Source organism: Crocodylus siamensis, chromosome 4 (assembly GCF_052110815.1).
Source record: "Crocodylus siamensis isolate JL-2025a chromosome 4, ASM5211081v1, whole genome shotgun sequence".
Classification (NCBI taxonomy): Eukaryota; Metazoa; Chordata; order Crocodylia; family Crocodylidae; genus Crocodylus; species Crocodylus siamensis.
Window position 1 is genome coordinate 3,129,783 of NC_143398.1, and position 17,619 is coordinate 3,147,401.

General features: G+C 64.9%; 1 protein-coding gene across 7 annotated transcripts; it reads left to right on the forward strand.

Moving 5' to 3' along the window:
• The first annotated feature begins 397 nt into the window (after positions 1-397).
• CPT1B (carnitine palmitoyltransferase 1B) lies at positions 398-16,806 on the forward strand. Of its 7 annotated transcripts, none has more exons than XM_090041456.1 (19): positions 398-536; positions 4,452-4,621; positions 4,835-4,974; positions 7,984-8,155; positions 9,138-9,239; positions 10,026-10,163; positions 10,915-10,992; positions 11,228-11,335; positions 11,796-11,880; positions 12,221-12,416; positions 12,737-12,922; positions 13,007-13,112; positions 13,448-13,564; positions 14,387-14,551; positions 15,133-15,267; positions 15,523-15,675; positions 15,886-15,999; positions 16,220-16,312; positions 16,569-16,806. In XM_090041456.1, the coding sequence occupies exons 2-19, from the start codon at positions 4,481-4,483 to the stop codon at positions 16,656-16,658; spliced, it is 2,319 nt and encodes a 772-aa protein (XP_089897582.1). In that variant the 5' UTR covers positions 398-536; positions 4,452-4,480; the 3' UTR covers positions 16,659-16,806. The 7 variants fall into 7 exon arrangements, with proteins under 7 accessions (XP_089897582.1, XP_089897581.1, XP_089897583.1 ...); XM_090041455.1 differs by lacking the exon at positions 398-536 and adding an exon at positions 1,061-1,162; XM_090041457.1 differs by lacking the exon at positions 398-536 and adding an exon at positions 1,079-1,162 and having other exon boundaries at positions 4,462-4,621.
• The last annotated feature ends 813 nt before the right edge of the window (positions 16,807-17,619 follow it).

Consider the following 17,619-nt stretch of genomic DNA (forward strand, 5'->3'; position numbering starts at 1 on the left):
ACTCCCACCCCCGGGCTGCTGCACCGCCGAGGCGGGCCGCCTGCTCCCCCGCGGGACGCTGCGCTGCCGGGAGCGGCAGGACCCGAGGAGGCGGGCGAGCTGCCTCTGGCTCTCGCACTGCCGCGGGCTCCGTCTGCCCCTTCTGGCCCCCTTAGTCCGTGGGCCCGGGCCGGCCCGGGCCGCCTGCGTGCCCGCCGCCCCCGCCCGCTCCCCTTTCACCCGGATTCCGCGCTATTTATAGGGGCTGAGCAGGCAGCTGCTCTGGGCCTGGCCCCGGGCCAGGGCCTGCGACACCCCCGCGGCCCCCGGACCTGCCCCCGCGCGGCTCGTGCTGGGCAGGACCTTCCCCGGCTTCCGGCGCGGACGGTCGTCCCGGGTCCATGCAGCTCTGCAGCGGCAGCGCAATAAAGCGGCAGCGGCGGTGTCCTCGCGCGCGTGGCCCGGCCGGACGGGAGCGACCTTCGCCCGGCTCAGCTCGCGCACCGGCTCCCACGCGCCCGGCGCGGCCCCTTGTCCCGCTCCTGCCCGAGCAGCCGGTGAGCCCCGCGGCGCCGTGCGGCCAGCCTGGCAGGGGGCTCAGCTCGTGGGCACACGCTCTCTACTCAGCGTGGGCGCCCCGGGGCCGGCCTGAGCTCTCCTCTAGCCGCCCTTCTGGCGGCTGCGACGGGCTGCTCGGCTCTGCTTCTACCTCGGCGGAGCCACGCGGGGTGGGAGCAGCGTGCAGCAGCGGTGGACTCTGCCGCCAGCCGCGTGTTGCGGGAGCAGCCGGCGCGGAGCAGCGTCCTCAGCCGGGCCGCGGGGGACAGAGCCGCGCTGGATCCTCCTCGCACCCCCGCGCCCGCGGCATCCCCGCGCGTTTCCCCCGTCCCGCGGCCCCTCCCGCCCTGGGCTGGTCCCCGTGAGCCGCCCCCACCCCTCTCCCCCCCTGCCCTGGACTCGGGGGGAAGCGCGGGCCCGGGAAGCCGCTGGCGTTGGTCTCTGCCTGGCAGGGCGGAGCAGGTGCCCGAGGAGGACGGGCGGGGCCCGCGTGGGGCCGGCGGCTGCGGTGTCTGGTGGCAGCAGCGCAGGAAGGCGGGGCGGCGCGGGGCTGGGGGGGGGGCACGGAGCACAGGAGCGCCCTGCCTGGCTCCGCTGCCGACGAGTCTTTGCGCGTCCTCAGCAGGTACAGCCCGCCCCCCCGCAACTCCTCGGGGTACCGGGTCCCCAGTCCCGCGTGGCTTGTCCCCTCCCCGGGCTGAGCAGGGCTCTCCCCCCTCTGGTGCCCGTGTCTTCGCCTCCCCCCCACTCCCGGGGTCTCTGCCTTTGGCCGGGGCCGGGGCGGGAGTGCTCGGGGGCGCTGCCTGCAGAGGCTGGTGCGTTGCCGCGGGCTGGGACGGAAGCCGGGAGCGCTGCCCCGAGCGCCCTTCTCCTGCCCGTCGCCCTCGTTGCTGCCATGGTCACGCTCAAGGCCGCGGCCAGCCCTGTCTCGCCGCTCTCCCCGCTGGGATGGACCCACCGCTGCTCCCCCACAGCAGCGCCGGCCCCGGCCAGCCCTGTCCGCCCCGGCCAGCCCTGTCCTGGTGCCGCGGAGCTGCCGGCCGGCCCCGGGGGTCCCCGTGTCACCCAGTCTTCCCGGTGCCGTGGAGGTGTGGGCGCCCGGCGAGACCAGAGCCCCGTGGCCCACCCCGGACCTGAGCGACCCCGGCGAGGGCGGGGGGGGCGGTGTCCGTGTTGGCGCGGGGCGCCGGGGGACGCGCTGATGTGGCTGCAGCGGCCGCAGGCTCCGGCCCCGCGGGCGAGCTGGACATCCGCGGAGCCGGCGGATCGCGGCGGTGTCTCCAGCCCAGGCCCGGCGTGACCGTGGTGCAGGGGTTCCCCTGCCGCGAGGCCGAGCGACGGCGAGTGCTTGTCGCTGGGCCCGCGCCGCCGGCTCCGAGCACGGCTGCTCCGGGGCTGACCCTCGGCCGTCCTGCAGCCAGGGCTGTCTTCCCCCCCAGCGCGGCCGGATTCCCGACAGCTCCTCCAGCAGCCCCGAAGGCCGGTCCTGCCCTTCCGGGGGGCCAGAGGGGCCTTCCCCGCCAGCGGGCAGAGCCGGCCAGGCAGGGATCCTCGCAGCGGTGCCCGGGTGGGAGTGCCGGCAGCTGTGCCCCACGGGGCCGCCTGCGCCCCCCGAGCCCCTGCTGCCGCGGGTGGGGCGCGGCGCGGGGCGGGGCGGGGGCCCGGGGGGGCGGGGCGGGCCGGGCCGGGCGGGCCGACCCAGCGACTCCTCTGCGCGGCCTTAAAAGGCAGCGGCGGCGGCGGCGGCGGCGGCGGCGGGGCTCGTGGGGGCCACGCTGAAGTCGGGCGGCGGGTTCGTGCTGTGTCCGTGCGTCGGTCGCGCGTGGCCCCGGGGCACCGCGAGCGGCCGCTGCCTCCCCGCGCGCCCCGGGAGGCGGGCCTGACCCTTCCCCCGGCGGGCGCCTTTCCAGTCGCATGTGACTGGGAGGGACCCGCGCGCCGCGTCCCGGCCGCCCTGCGGCGAGGTCAACACCGGGGACCAGGGCGGGAGGAGCCGGGCGCCCTCTCCCCGCGCGGCTGTGCTGAGCTGCTCCGTCCCAGGCCGCCGCTACGCACCTTCCCGGGCTGTCCCGGGCCCTGTCCCCGAGGAGGAGCACGGCCTCCGGGGAGAGCGAGGGCTGGGCCGGCCGCCATCCCGCGCCCCCCCCGGCCCTTCCCAGTGCTGCCACAGCGGCACCTCCCCCGCACCCGTGGCCCTAGGGCAGCCAGAGCCCCCTGGAGCAGACCCTGCCCTGGGCCGGGACTGGACTAGGCTTGATCCCAGGACCCTTCCCACTGGCAGCTCGTGCAGTGGCAGTCACTGCCCCAGAGAAACCTGGGCAGCCCACCTGCCTGCTGCTCCAAGCAGCGATGCCACATTTCTGTGCCAAGCACTTCCTGCCCCACAGCGTCCAGCCCTGGCAGCTGCAGCCACTGCTCGTGGGCAGCTCTGACCAGGCATATCTGGCCCACCAGCCCTTCCCCATTGAGCAGGTTATAATGGGTGGCTTTCACCTTGGAGCATGGCTCCCCTGGGTTGCTCACACCACATGGGAGGAATGCTTGCTGCTCCAGACTGCAAGGGGGGCATGGCCTGCAGGGCCTGGAGTGCAGCTATAGGCAGTCAGTGGGTAGCAGCCTTGCCATCAGGCTGCTCTGGCCCTGCCCCTTTACCAGGACTTGGGGCTCTGCTGCAGTTGGGACTCTGGGGCACCACCTGAGCTGGGCCATGCAGGAACCTCAGGGCCAGGGCCTCTGTGCCAGGTGCTGCGCATCTGTGTCCTGAGGTGGTCTTGCAGCAGGACTGGGCACCACTCAGTATGCTCCCGCCATTCTTAGGGCAAAGGTAGGGCTGGGGCCCTGCTGGCTGGGGTTAGGGCAGGAAGGGACCCTTAGCTGTCAGTCTGCCAAAGCAACCAGCTGCCTGGGAAGGAATGGGCAGCAGAGCTGGAGAGAGAGAGAGAGAGAGAGAGACCCCTGCCCTCAGCTGCAGGCCCTGGGGTATGGCAGCTCCCAGGCACTGACCTGTGCCTGTCCTAGGGAGCTGGGGGCTGCGGCCCCCTCAGACTGCTGCTCAGGACCTGGTCTTGGCCTGCACCACTGGCTGTGGAGGTGCTGAGGGGCTTCAGCACCTTGGACACATTGGAGGGCCAATGGGCTCTCTGCTTGGTATGCCCCCTTGGTGCACCTATTCTGAACCTTTGACCCCTACTCCCATCCATATTTTTTGCATCCATTGTCCCAAGCATTTAATTGCCCCCTTTTTCAGTAGCCTCCCCACCTAAGGGAGGCTAGGCCCAAGACTCCAAAGGTGAAGAAATCGAGCTGGGGGGTGCTGCGAGTAGAGGAGAGGGGGAACCTGAATGGCCTCTGGTGCTTCCTGCACAAGCAGGGTTGCCGTGTTGCTCTATATGCTGACACCCAAGCCACCAAGGGGTGTGGGTGTGGGTGTGTGGGGGTGGGGGAGGGCGGTGATGGCAATCACTTATCTTGACCCTGCCCTGGCTGTGCTGCTGCAGCCTCCCTGCCAGAGTGAGGGCAGCAGCATTGGCGCAGGTGTCTCTGCAGCAGCAGGCATGGAGGGGGCAGCTGGGGGGCAGGGGGTCATGGGGGTGGTAGGGACTTGGCCCCCAGGCTGGGCACAGGCTGGAACTGAGCCATGGGACCCAAAAGGTGGAGACTGGCCTAAGTTCCTTGCTGGGGCACAGAGCTGTGGCTTCCCACCACCCCCACAGTGCTGCTGGACCAGAAGGCCATGCCTGCCTGTCTGTCCCCACCCCAGGACTGATACTGGGGTGAGGGGCAGGGCGTCCATGGTACCGTGGCTGGGGGCAAGTGTACGATGCACAGTGGGCAGGGAGCAGGGCACAGGACCAAGGGTCCCACTGGGATCTCCTGTCTTCGTGCCCACCATCACCCCCATGCTGCATCACCAGTGTCCTGCAGGCACTGATCAGCGCCCACCATGGCGGAAGCACACCAGGCTGTGGCCTTCCAGTTCACGGTCACCCCTGAGGGCTTCGACCTGCGCCTGAGCCGGGAGGCCCTCAAGCACATATACCTGTCAGGTATCGCTGCCTGGAAGAAGCGCCTCACTCGCCTCAAGGTGAGGCTGGGAGCGGGGGTGAGATGCACTGCAGGGCACGGGGTGGGGGGCTTCAGAGGCATGGGGGTGGGGGTGCCCTGGGGGGTCTGGGTGCTAGGGGGGGAAGAGGGGAGGAGCTGCCCTGCAAAACCTGGGGTGGAGCCCAGGGAGTCCCAGTGCCAGAGTGCCTCTGTGACCCCTGACCCCAGCCCTGACCTCATGCTCTCCACACAGAACACCTTCTTGACTGGTGTGTACCCTGCCACCCCCTCCAGCTGGCTAGTGGTCGTCATGACAACCGTGGGCTCTCTGTACTGCCGAGTTGACCTGTCTATGGGGCTCATCAGCCACATACGGCACTGCCTGCCCAGCAGGTGAGTGCCCCCCACCAACACACATACACACTCACGCACGCACCAGGTGGGCTTCTCCTGGCTGGAGCAGGTAGGAGCATTGCTCACCCCTGGGGACCGGGCCAGGCCAGGCCAGGCGCTGTCCCATTATGCAGGGGGAAGCCAAGTCAAGCAGCTCATAGATTCATAGATTGTAAAGCCAGAAGGGACCTTGGAAGATCATTGGGTCCAGCCCCCTGCACCAAGCAGGAAAGATAACTGGGGGGTCAGGTGACCCCAGCAAGGTGACGGTCCAGTCTCCTCTTGAAGATTTTCAGGGTAGGTGATTGCACCTCTGGAGGGAGCTTGCTCCACATTCTGGACACCCTGACTGTGAAGAAGTTTTTCCTAATATTGAGGCTGAATTGATCTTCCAGGAGTTTGTGGCCATTACTCCTGGTTCCCCCCTCAGGTGCCCTGGTGAAGAGTTGCTTGCCAAGACCTTGATGTACTCCCCTAGCATAACGGTAAGCTGCTACCAGGTCCCCTCCCAGCCTTGTTTTCTTCAGGCTGAAGAGTGCCAGATCCCTCAGCCTTTCCTCATACAGCTTGCCTTTTGAGACTCTGGTCATACAGGTGGCTCTTCTTTGTACTCTCTCAAGCTTGTCCACATCCTTGTTAAGGTGCAGTGCCCAGACCTGGATGCAGTCCTCCAGCCGGGGTCTCACCAGTGCTGAGTAGATTCATAGATTCATAGAGTCGGAAGGGACCTCAGTGGGCCATCTAGTCTGACCCCCCACCCCTGACAGGCAAGAAAAGAGTCACCAACCCTGGGGTCATGTGATCCCAGCCGCCCAGTCTCCTCTTGAAGACCCCCAGGGATGGGGCAAGCACCACCTCCCTTGGGAGCCCATTCCAGATCCTGGCAACCCTGACTGTGAAGAACTTTTTCCTAATATCCAGCCTAAACCTTCTCTCTGGTAGCTAATGGCCATTGTTCCTTGTCGTTCCAGTGGGTGCCCTGGTGAACAGATCAGCACTTCATGTTGCTTCCCCCCTTATGAATTTGTATGCCACCACAAGGTCCCCTCTCAGCCTTCTCTTGGAGAGGCTGAAGAGGTTAAGGCCCCTTAGCCTTTCCTTGTAGGGCCTGCCCTGCAGGCCTTCAATCTTTGGACACTCTCCAGGTTGTCCGCATCCCAGTTGAACTGTGGCGTCCAGAACTAGACACAGTACTCCAGCTATGGTTTGACCAGTGCCGCGTAGAGAGGGAGGATCACCTCCCCGGACCTGTTTGTGAAGCACGTACAGATGCACAACAAGTGGTACTGAGAAGGTCGCCCACCCCCAGCCTCTAGGTATGATGCCAGTTCTTTCTCCCCAGATGCAGCACCTTGCACTTGTCCTTACTGAATTGCATCCTGTTGCTCTCTGCCCACTTGCCCAATCTGTCGAGGTCAGCCTGGATCTGGTTCCTCCTGTCCGGGGTGTTAGCTGCACCCCATAATTTTGTGTTGTCCGCAAATTTGGACAGGGTTCTTCCCACTCCCTCGTCCAGATCACTGATGAAGATGCTGAACAGCACCAGTCCCAGAACTGAGCCTTGAGGGACTCCACCACCCACATCTTTCCAAGTTGACACTGACCCATCCACCACCACCCTCTGAGTGCAACCCCTGAGCCAGTTTGCTACCCAGTCTACCCTGTAATCATCCAAGGCAAATCCCCTCAGTTTATTTATAAGGATGGTATGGGGATACCTTGTCAAAGGCCTTCCTGAAGTCCAGATAGAGAACTTCCACCTAGACTCCTGCATCTAAACAATTGGTGGCCTTGGCATAAAAGGAAACTAGGTTAGTCAGGCAGGACCTGCCTGCTAAAAATCCATGTTGGTTACCCCTGTGCATCACTTGAGCCAGCAGGCTCCCACAGATGTGCTCCTTGATAATTTTGTCTAGGATTTTCCCAAGGATAGAGGTAAGTCTGACTAGTCTATAGTTCCCCGGGTCCTCCTTCCTCCCCTTTTTAAAGATTGGGATGATCTTAGCCCTCTTCCAATCCTCCAGAACCTGACCCGAGCACCATGAACGCTTGTATGTCCTTGCCAGTGGATCGGCTATGGCGCCCGCTAATTCCTTCATTACCCATGGGTGCAGTCCCTCTGGTCCCAGTGATCTGAATACGTGCAGTCCCTCCAAGTGTCTTTTTACCATGTCGGCACTGACCGTCGGTCGCTGATGTTCCCTTTGTTGCTGTCCATGACATACGTTGAGGATTCATCTAGATTTTCTTTTAAGAAGACAGAGGCAAAAAACTCATTGAAGAGCTCTGCCTTGTCCCTGCTATCTGTCACTAAGCCCTGCTGCTCATCCTGTATGTGTCCTATGCTACGCCGCACCCTCTTTTTGCTCCCAACTTACCTAAAGAAGGACTTTTTATTGTCCTTCATCCCTGATGCTATCCTGAGTCCTAGAGTTGCCTTGGCCTTCCTGACCAACTCCCTGCAGGTATGGGCCAAAGGAATATACTCCTCTTTGCTAGCTACCCCCTGCTTCCACTTCCTGTATGCCTCTTTTTTGCCCTTAAGGTATCTTGGATGCCCCTGGTTAGCCAAAGGGGCTTCCTGGCCCCCTTCCCCCCTTTCCTCTGCCATGGGATTGACTCACTCTGGGCCCAAAGAATGGTTTCCTTGAGGAATGTCCACCCATCCTGGACCCTCAACATAGAGCAGAAGAATCACCTCCTTGGTTTTGCTGGAGATGCATCAATTGGTGCATGCCAGAGTATTATTTTCCCTACTGGCTACAGCATCACACTACTGGCTCATAGTCATACTGTGGTCTATTATTATCCCCAGATCCCTTTCATTCAGCTCAATGACAGGCCAGGGGCATATAGAGCCTATAGCAGGGGCTCAGGTCTCCCTGTTGCCAGGCCAGGTCCTCACAGTTCACTGCAGCCCCCACTCTGATGCCCCAGGAGGTCCCTCAGCTCCTGAAGATGCCCCTGCACAGCCCCCTCTCCTCTCCTCTCGTCTTCTGTCCTCTCCAGCCGGTACCTGAGCTTCCAGAACAGGACCCTGCTAAGTGCCACGCTCTTCTCCACTGGCGTCTGGATCTCGGGGATCCTGGTCTTCCGACAGACACTCAAGCTACTGCTGTCTTACCAGGGCTGGATGTTTGAGCCCCATGGCAAGATGAGCCGTGGCACCAAGGTCTGGGCGGTGAGTGTGCCCCATGTGGCTGCCCTCCTGCTGCAGACATGGATATGTGTGGTTGGCACCCTGCGTAGATCCTGATCAGAGGGCTGGACAAGGTGGTCACAAACTGAGGAGCACCAGGGAGCAGAGGGACTGCCCCAGGCAAGCTGTGAGCAGTGGCAGCCCAGCTGCTGTGGAGGCTTTTGCAGGTCCCAGGGCAAGGGGCGGGGGAGCAGAGGGGGCCATGACTCTCCAGGTGCATGCTGGCACTCCACCATGGCAGGAGGCACAATAGGGATGGGGGGGGGCAGAAATTCAACAGATGGTGCTGGTGCCTTGGGTGACCCCAGGCAAGAGTTGGCCCAGCATGGAGCAAGAAGCAGGGGCAAGCTGTGCAGGGTCATGACAGCAAATCCCCACCCCATGCAGGAAGCACTGAAAGGGGTGATGGGGTCAGAGGGACCTGCTGTGGAAGGAGCCATGCAGCTGCATCCAAGATAGACCAAGTGGAGTGAAGGGCAGGACATGGCAGCAGCTTAGATGCAGGGTCTTAGCGAGAGATGGGGTTGGGGGGAAACAGCCTGTCCTGGACACACCAGGTGAGAGGGTCTGCGTGTAGCTGTGGGGGTGGCAGAGGTCTCTGAGCTGGAGGTTGACCTGTCATGTGTGACAGCAGTGCTATGCGCTGCACAGAGAGCTGTGTGCATGTGCAGGCATATGTACATACATGGGGTGGGATGGGGACTGAGGTGACGAAGGGAAGAGGCAGGGGTCTGTTTCTGTCGTGGCGATGATGAGTCTCCCACAGAGACCACATGGGGCAGACAGGGCTGGGTGGTTGAAGCTGTGACACCAGCACAGAGAGAGGTTCATGTGGAAGGAGTTGCCCCATGGCAAGGGGAAGAGGAAGCTGAGATGGGGCTGATGACAGGCTCCCTAGCATCTTCCTGGGGCCCGATTTCTGCCCCCTCCCACCCCCAGTACAGCTCTCTCTGCTGCTTTCCAGGCTGTAATGAGGGTCATGACTGGCCACAAGGCCTTGCTGTACAGCTTCCAGAGCGCACTGCCCAAGCTGCCTGTTCCCAGTGTGCAGGCCACCGTTCACAGGGTAAGGAGAGGAGGCGAGCCCAGCAGTCCCTGTGGGAGGTAGAGCACCGGGGTTAAGAGCAGCTCAGGCCCCTGCTCCCACTAGGGAGCCTGTGGAGCCTTGTGGCTTAATGGATTTGAAACCACCTCTTCCCTTTGCCCCTGCCCCTGTTTGCTCATGCCCTGGTCCCACATCCCCCTCCATTCCCTCCCTGGCCCTTATTCCAGGACAGCACTTGTGTCTCTCCCACCGCATAGCCTGCAATGGGATGCCTGGCACCAGGCCCAGCTCCCATGAGGCCTGTCCAAAAGGCCCAAGCTAGGGGCCCCACGGGCAGAACAGCCTGGGAATGGACAGCCATTTCGTGCCTACGGGCACCACCCGCAGAGGGGGATGCCCCCAGTGAGGTGGTAGGGGTGCATCTGGGCCCAACCGCAAGGCAGGAGCCAGCAGGCCTCAAGCCACGGGCCATGAGCACATGGGCCAGGTCGCTGGTCCTGGCTGGATCTCAGAGGTCCCAAGGGTGCAGGAAATGGGGGAGGGGTGGGCTGAATGGTACCTGCCCCAGTGAGCCACAGGCATCAGTGCTGGGTGTGCAGAGACCCTGGGGTCAGGGCTGTGCCTGGGGGGAGGGGGGAGTCCTGGTTTGGGTAAATGTCTGGCCAGGGGCCCCCAGGGCAGGGGGGGGAGGGGAGGCCCCACACGGGTGCTGGCGTTGCCCTCCCGCCACCCCGCAGAGCGGTGTTCCCAGGGCGAGGCCCCGCAGAGGGTCAGGCCTCCACCCCGTGAGGACCCCTGTGCCGGCAGTACCTGGAGTCCGTGCGGCCTTTGTTGGACGATGCCCAGTTTAGCAAGATGGAGGTGCTGGCCCAGGACTTCCAGCACTGCACAGCGCCCCGGCTCCAGAAGTACCTGGTGCTCAAGTCCTGGTGGGCAACCAACTATGTAAGTTCAGGCCATGCATGCCTCTGACATGTGGGACTCTGCATGCCACTACCTCTGTCCCGCCAGCCAGAGTCCCACCCCGGGCAGAGCCCCACTCACCCCGGCCTCTGCCAGCCAGGTGCCCTACACCCACAGAGCCGGTACCTGCCACCGTGCCAGCCCCTGCAAGACAGCTCCTCTGCCCCCAACAGAGCCACCACCTACCCCTGCTTCTGCACCAGCCCCTGGAGGCTTCCCTGCACCCAGACAGAGCCACAGACCACCGCTGCCCTCTGAACCGTCCACTGGCACAGGTCCTAGCCAGCTGCAATCCCCATGGCACAGCGCAGCCTTAGCCCCCCCTGCCCCATACGCCCTCTTTACCTTTTGCTCTCAGCCCTCCCCTAGCCTGCCACATCTGCTCTGCCCCCCATGATGCTGGTCCCTGGGCATCCTGAGGTCACAGCCTCTACAGGGCATGTTCCCTTTGTGGACTGCAGATGCTTGATTACTCCTGGGGAGGTGGCACCATGTCCAGCAACCACACTCCTGCAGTAGGTGCAGGGGACAGCATCTGGGCTTCCCCCCAGCCAGATTCAACCCAGCACCTGCAGCTATGGGGAGCGGGGAGAGCAGGGTATGGCTGGGGGCACTGATCAGACAGACATGAAGGCAACCCCCACCCCACCTCATTCCACTGCATCCCACTGCCCTGGCTGCCCATCCCACTCACGTGCTCCCCTGCCCATTCATGTGTGCTGTCCTGTGACAGGTGAGCGACTGGTGGGAGGAGTACATCTACCTGCGTGGACGAGGGCCCCTCATGGTGAACAGCAACTATTATGCCATGGTGAGGAAGGGTACAGAGCCCATGGAGGGCGGGGGACTGTAATGCTGCCGCACAACCCTGGCATCAGCCACATGCTCCCTGCACATGGAGGGGCCCATCACGGCAGCAAGGGGTAGCCTTATCCTGTGGGCTCCAGCATCCTTAGGCTCTGGGGGGCAGGACCAGGGGCCACCGCAGAGCCCAGTCCCACCCCTGGGAGGGCCCTGACCCCAGCCCTCCTACTCACCTCTCCCAGGACTTCCTGTATGTGACACCCACGTCCGTGCAGGCTGCCCGGGCGGGCAACAGTGTGCATGCCATCTTGCTCTACCGACGCCGGCTTGACCGCGAGGAGATCCCCCCAGTGAGTGGCTCCTCATGGGCAGGGCGAGACCTCAGAGGCGTGATGGTCTGATGCAGGGGGTGGGGATGAGGAAGCAGCAGGGATGGGGTTCAACGGGGGTGGGAATGGCGGGGCAGCAGTGTTCGAATTACACTTTGACTCTTGGGGAGGTCTGCAAAGAAAGTTGGGCTGCCCTTCACAATACCCTAATAAAATCACAAACTGCCCTCTCCCCCCAGGTTATGCTTTTCAAATTTTACAGGGGGGTTCTTGTCTCTTACTGGGGGTCTCAGCCCCCCCAGCTCCCCTGTAATTTGAACCCTTGGGGATGGGGAATAGACAGATGGCTGCGGGGCAGTGGCCAGGATGGCTGAAGCAGGTGTGCTGGGGGCCTGGCCATATCCCAGGGTGACCCTGTGGCCATGCCACCATGTGACCCCATGGCCATGCTCCACATGTGACCCCATGGCCATGCTGGCAGGTGAAGGTGCTGGGCCTAGTGCCCATGTGCTCCTCCCAGATGGAGCGGATGTTCAACACCACACGCATCCCGGGGAAGGAGACAGGTATGTGGCACAGCATAGAACAGATGTCCTGTGCAGCCTCCCAGCCCCTCGGCATAGTCCCTAGTACTCAATGGGGACCTTGTCCATTGGGCATCTCCATGGGAGACCATTCCCTGCGGGCTTGTCATCTCCACTCTGCCCACATCTGCATGTAAGGGCCAGTTCTGGAAAATGGGTTGCAGCCAGTAGCTCCTTCTACCAGGGCCCGGGGGGCAAACCCCATCTCTGTGGTGGCCTTGCTCCCTTCTGGCAGCGTTAGTTTGTTGGTGCGGGTGGGATCCAGGCAGTGGGAGCCATCAGATAATTCTGGGGCCGCTGTGCCCCTGCTGCCCACCCACAGACGTCCTGCAGCACCTAGCGGACAGCAAACATGTGGCCGTGTACCATCGTGGACGCTTCTACAAGCTGTGGTTATACCACAGTGGGCGGCTTCTGGGGCCACGTGACCTGGAGCTGCAGTTCCAGCGCATCCTGGATGACCCATCGGTCCCACAGCCTGGGGAGGAGAAGCTGGCAGCCCTCACTGCCGGGGACAGGTAGGGGCCAGGCTGGATGTTGCAGGTAACCTACTGGGCATGTGGCTTGGGGGAGCTGGCACGAGGCAGGGGCAGGGATAGGGACTAACCTGAATGGCACCGACACAGGGACCGAACAGGGAGCCCAGCCTAGGCAGAGCAAGGAGGGCAGGGCTTGGGCATGGCCTCCAACACGGGGTGCCAGGGTCTGGGAGCAGGCTGGATTCTCAGTGAGGAGTGAAGCTGGCCCAGGAGTCACAGGGCAGGTGATGAGAACCTAGGCCTAGGTGGGGATGGCAGAGGGGACTGTGACTCAGCAGCCCTGGGGGTGCCCTGCACAGGGTGCCATGGGCCGAGGCCCGTGCTCGGTTCTTTGGCTCTGGAAAGAACAAGGTGTCACTGGAGGCCATTGAGCGGGCAGCCTTCTTCGTGGTGCTGGATGAGGAGGAGCATTGCTACTGCCGAGACCAGGAGGACAGCCTGGACCGTTATGCCAAGTCCCTGCTGCACGGCCGCTGCTACGACAGGTAGACATCGCCCTGGCTTCCTCCTTCCCCTGCCCACCCACCCTGGTGTCCCTCCTGCCCGCCTCATGCTCCAGCTTCCCCCAGGTGGTTCGACAAGTCCTTCACCCTAATTGTCTACAAGAACGGCAAGCTGGGTGCTAATGCTGAGCATGCCTGGGCTGACGCGCCCATCATCGGGCACCTCTGGGAGGTATGGATTGGGGCCAGGGCTGGGTCCATGACCAGGAGTCAGGGGCCAAGGCTGGGGCATGGATAACAAGGCTGGGGCAGGCACAGAGGCCAGACCCTGTTGCAGAGGGTCCCTGTGCCCACTGACAGCACTGGCAAAGGGACTCAGTGCATGTAGGGGGTGTGTGTGTGGGGGGGGGAATGGCCCCAGAGGTTACTGCGGTGGGGGGTGCTGGGAGTGTATGTGTAGGGGGCTCTGGTCCCAGGGACTAGTGTGGGGTGTGGGGGGAGTTAGGGCTCTGAGTCCCCACCCATGGCAGGTTGGGTATTCCTGCACTTGCCATACTTCCCTTTCAGTTCATGCTGGCTACAGATACCTTCCAGCTGGGTTACAGTGAGGGGGGCCACTGCTGTGGGGAGGCCAACCTGGGCCTGGCACCCCCACAACGGCTGCAGTGGGACATTTCTGAGGAGGTAGGTCCTGGAGTCTGCAGTGGCAGGGATGGGGAAGCCCTGGCAGGGCCTCAACACCGCCCAGGTCATCTCCAGCCCCGCTTCCAGTTAACATGGACTAGCCACTTCCCAGAACAAACTGGGGAAGGGAGTCTTGCTTTTTGCCAACCCTGGTGGCCGTCAAGGATCCTCAGTAGCTTGGGGCTCAGCACAGTCTGGGCCAGTCCACGGAAGCTGCCGCCTGCTGCCAGGGCCTGGTCACATGCCATGCATATGAAACCCACCCAGCCACTTCCCCGTCGAGTCCTGGAGGTCTCTCAATCCCTGCCACTCCACACAGACACAGTGAAACTCCCTGCAGGTCCTGAGAGCTGCAAGGTGGGTTCTGACCCATGCGCCGGGGCCAAGCTGCTCCCAGGTGCTGCAAGGGCCCCGGTGCCAGGCAGGTGTGGAGAATGGGGTCCTGGTAGTGCTGGGAGAAGGGATGAGTACAGGGCCTAAAGTAGGCAGGGGTGGTGGTGTGGGTCTGCAGGTCCTGCCCCACCAAGAACCGCTGTATCCTAGGTAGATACAGGCAGCTCTTGAGCAGGGGCTGTGGCCCCAGAGCTCCAGGCAGGACCAGGCACCGACTGGGAGGGGCAGAGTCTGCTGCCTACCAAGTCAGGTGCCTGGGTCTGGCCAGGCCCTCAAGCTGCTCCTCTCTGTGGGGGAAAACAGACCTCAGGGGGAGCCTTAAGCTGCAGCCCCATGAGCCAGGAGCCCTGCATGTCCCATCTTCCCCCTGGGTGCTGGCAGGGACAGAGGAGTCTTTGGGCACATGCTCATGACACAGCCTCTCTGCAGTGCAGGGCGGCCATCGATGGCTCCTACGGTGTAGCCCAGGCACTGGCAGATGATGTGGACTTCCATTGCTTCCTGTTCACTGACTTCGGGAAGGGCCGGATCAAGCGGTGCCGGACCAGCCCTGATGCCTTCATCCAGATTGCGCTGCAGCTGGCACACTTCCACGTGAGCTGCTGACCCTCCTTGCCCCCTGTGTGGGCCTGGTGGCCCTCACTTGGTGGTTGCTGCCTCAGGCCCGGAGCCCTGGCACCCTGCAGGGCTCCCACCCAGGGCACAGGTGCAGCCCCCACTCTGTCTTTGTCCTATTATCATCCCCCTGCTCCACTCCCACAGTCTCTCTCCAAGCCCAAGTCCTGGGGACTGCACCTTTCGGGGGAGGGAGGGGAGGAGTGCAGGAGTTAGGAGGTGTCTGGCACCAGACAGCCCAGAGCAGCTCCCACTGCTGTGCTGTGCCGGGCTGTGCTGGGCCATTGGGGGCCATGCTGCACAGCTCAGTCCCAAAGTATTTGTATCTGGAGTTTGAACATTGGGCTGCCCCTGCCCCCACCACCCTCCCTCCCCAGCAGGAGCCAACATGAAGTGGCGGGGATTGGGGCAGAGAGCAGCAAGGGCTGCATACAGCTGATGCAGTGCCCTGGGCCCCACATATGGGTACAGCCCTGGGCACTGGAGCGGGGGCAGGGTTCCCCTTCTTCAGGACTCAGGGTGCTGGGGCTGTGCCCCCTGCCCCGTGCCTCCCTGCCCAGGACAAAGGAAGGTTTTGCCTCACCTATGAGGCCTCCATGACACGTCTGTTCCGGGAGGGCCGAACTGAGACCGTGCGCTCCTGCACCAGCGAGGCCACAGCCTTTGTGCGCAGCATGGTCGACCCGGCCCAGAGCGTGAGTAGCCCCTCGCCCTGAAACCTCCCTGCCCTCCCCCCAGCCTGGCATGGCCCCTGTCTACCTCGTCCCCCCAGCCTGTCCTGGTCCTGGTCCTCCCTGCTCCCCGCAGTTGTGGGCTCCTCCCTGCCGCCAGCCCTGCCCGGCACTCCCAGCACAAGGGCAACCGATGCCCGGCGGAGTCAGTGGGAAGGATGGCACCACACCAGGATGCACTGAGACCCCAGCTGTGCCCTGAGCCCCCTCTCCCCGCAGCAGGGTGAGCGCCTGCGGCTCTTCCAGCTGGCAGCCGCGAAGCACCAACTCATGTACCGCCTGGCTATGACCGGCGCCGGCATCGACCGACACCTCTTCTGCCTCTACTTGGTGTCGCGCTACCTGGGCGTGGAGTCTCCCTTCCTCGCGCAGGTGAGAGCCCGCCGCCCGCACGTGCCCAGCCCTCGCGGGAGTGTCCCGTGCGGGGCTGCCAACTCGATTCCCGGCAGCCACATGTCCCCAGCCACGTCGCGTGGGAGCCTCCCGCTGGGGCCCCGCGGCACCCACGGACGGTGGCCCAGCCCCCACGCCGCGACCTCTGCCCCCGGCGCCGCGGTCACCTCCCCGGTCCCGGTCCCGCAGGTGCTGTCCGAGCCCTGGCGCCTGTCCACCAGCCAGACCCCGCAGCAGCAGATCAGGATGTTCGACTTGGAGAAGTTCTCGGACCACGTCTCGGCCGGCGGCGGCTTCGGCCCGGTGAGTGCGGCCGCGCGCGTGGGGGGACTCGGACTGGCCCGGGGCGGGGGCAACGCGCCCGGGGGCGGGGCCGTGAGGCTGGGGACGTCCGAGGCAGGCACGACCCTGCGGCCGTGAGTATCCTGCGTGGCCATGGGCCTCTGCCCGTCCTGGGGGCACTGCCCCTGTCCCTGCCCGCGGCCCGGCCCGGCCCGGCGCCTGCATCCTCTCCCCCTTTCAGGTGGCGGACGACGGCTATGGCGTCTCGTACATGATCGCGGGAGAGAACCTGGTCACATTCCACATCTCCAGCAAATTCTCCAGCCCCGAGACGGTTAGTGCCCGCGTGGGATCCCGGGGGGGCGGGCTTCGCTGGTCTCTGGTGGGGGCACCGGCGGAGCCGGGACCGGCCCGACTGCCCGTTCAGCCTCGTCTCGAGGGTCGGTGCCGGTCGAGACATCCCCGGCGCGGGCCGCGGCTCCAGCACCGGATCCTCAGCCCGGGATCGGCCCGGCCCGGCCCCGGCCGCAGCCGGGAGCCCGCGTCGCCTCGGCTCCTCACCGGCCACTCTCTCCCTTCCCGCCCCGCAGGACTCGCGGCGCTTCGGGAGGCGCCTGCGCCAGGCGCTGCTGGACATCGCGGGGCTCTTCGAGGCGCCCCCCAACAAGGTGCCTAACTGACCCTCCCGGCGCCCCCGCAGCGACACGCGCAGAGCCGGACACGGCACCGGCAACGCCCCCGGGGATCCCGCCCTCTCCCCCGCCCCCGGCCAGGGCGCAGAGCGGCTGCGGGGGCAGCGGCGCCTCGGTAAAAGCCGCCTTGTAGCGACGCGCGTCTCCTGAAGTCCTTGCGGGCCGGGGGGGGGGGGAGCTTTTCTACGGGGGGGCGACCGGTCGCGGAGACGACTCGAGAGCCAGGGGACCGGACTGGGGCCGCTGCGCACCCGCTCGCTCGCTGCCCACGGTCCCGCCGGGTGCGGCCAGGCGCTGCCTGCGGGGCCGCGGGCTCCAGGCTCCCGCTGGGGGCCCGTGCTAGTGCTGTAGCGGCGCCCGCTCGGCGCCCCCCTCCCGCCAGCGGCAGTGGCGACAGACGCGCCAGAGCACAGCGCCCCCCCCCACTCCCCCCCCCCGCCGCCGCCGCCTCCGGCGCGGGCCAGGACGGACATGGGCTCGGTGGGCTCCGGGGCGCGGGGCTGGTGCGCGCGGGGCCAGGGAGTGGGCGGGTCGCCCCGGCCCCGCAGACATCCCAGACGCGTCGTGCGTGTCAGGGCAGAAGCCGGAGCGTTGCGGTCGGCCCGGGGCGGAGCGGGGGAGCTGGGCACCGGCCGGCCGGGCTGGGCAGGCGACCGCGGGACGGCGGCGGGCAGAAACCCGCGGGGGGCTGGGGCTGGAGCTGGGAGGACGCGCTTGCGGCCTGGGCTGAGGTTGAGGCGGAGGCGGCAGGGGAGAAGGACCAGCCGGGGGAAGGGGGCAGAAAGCGGACTGGTCCTGGCAGCCGTGCGGCTGCGGCGGGAGGTGCTGCCCGGGAGTGGGGCGCGGCGGGAGAAGAGATGCGTGAAACCGGCTGCTTCAGGCACTTTATCATGGCCATCCCGGGGGGGTGCGGGGGGGAGGTGCTGCTGCACCGCCGGGAGGGGGGAGA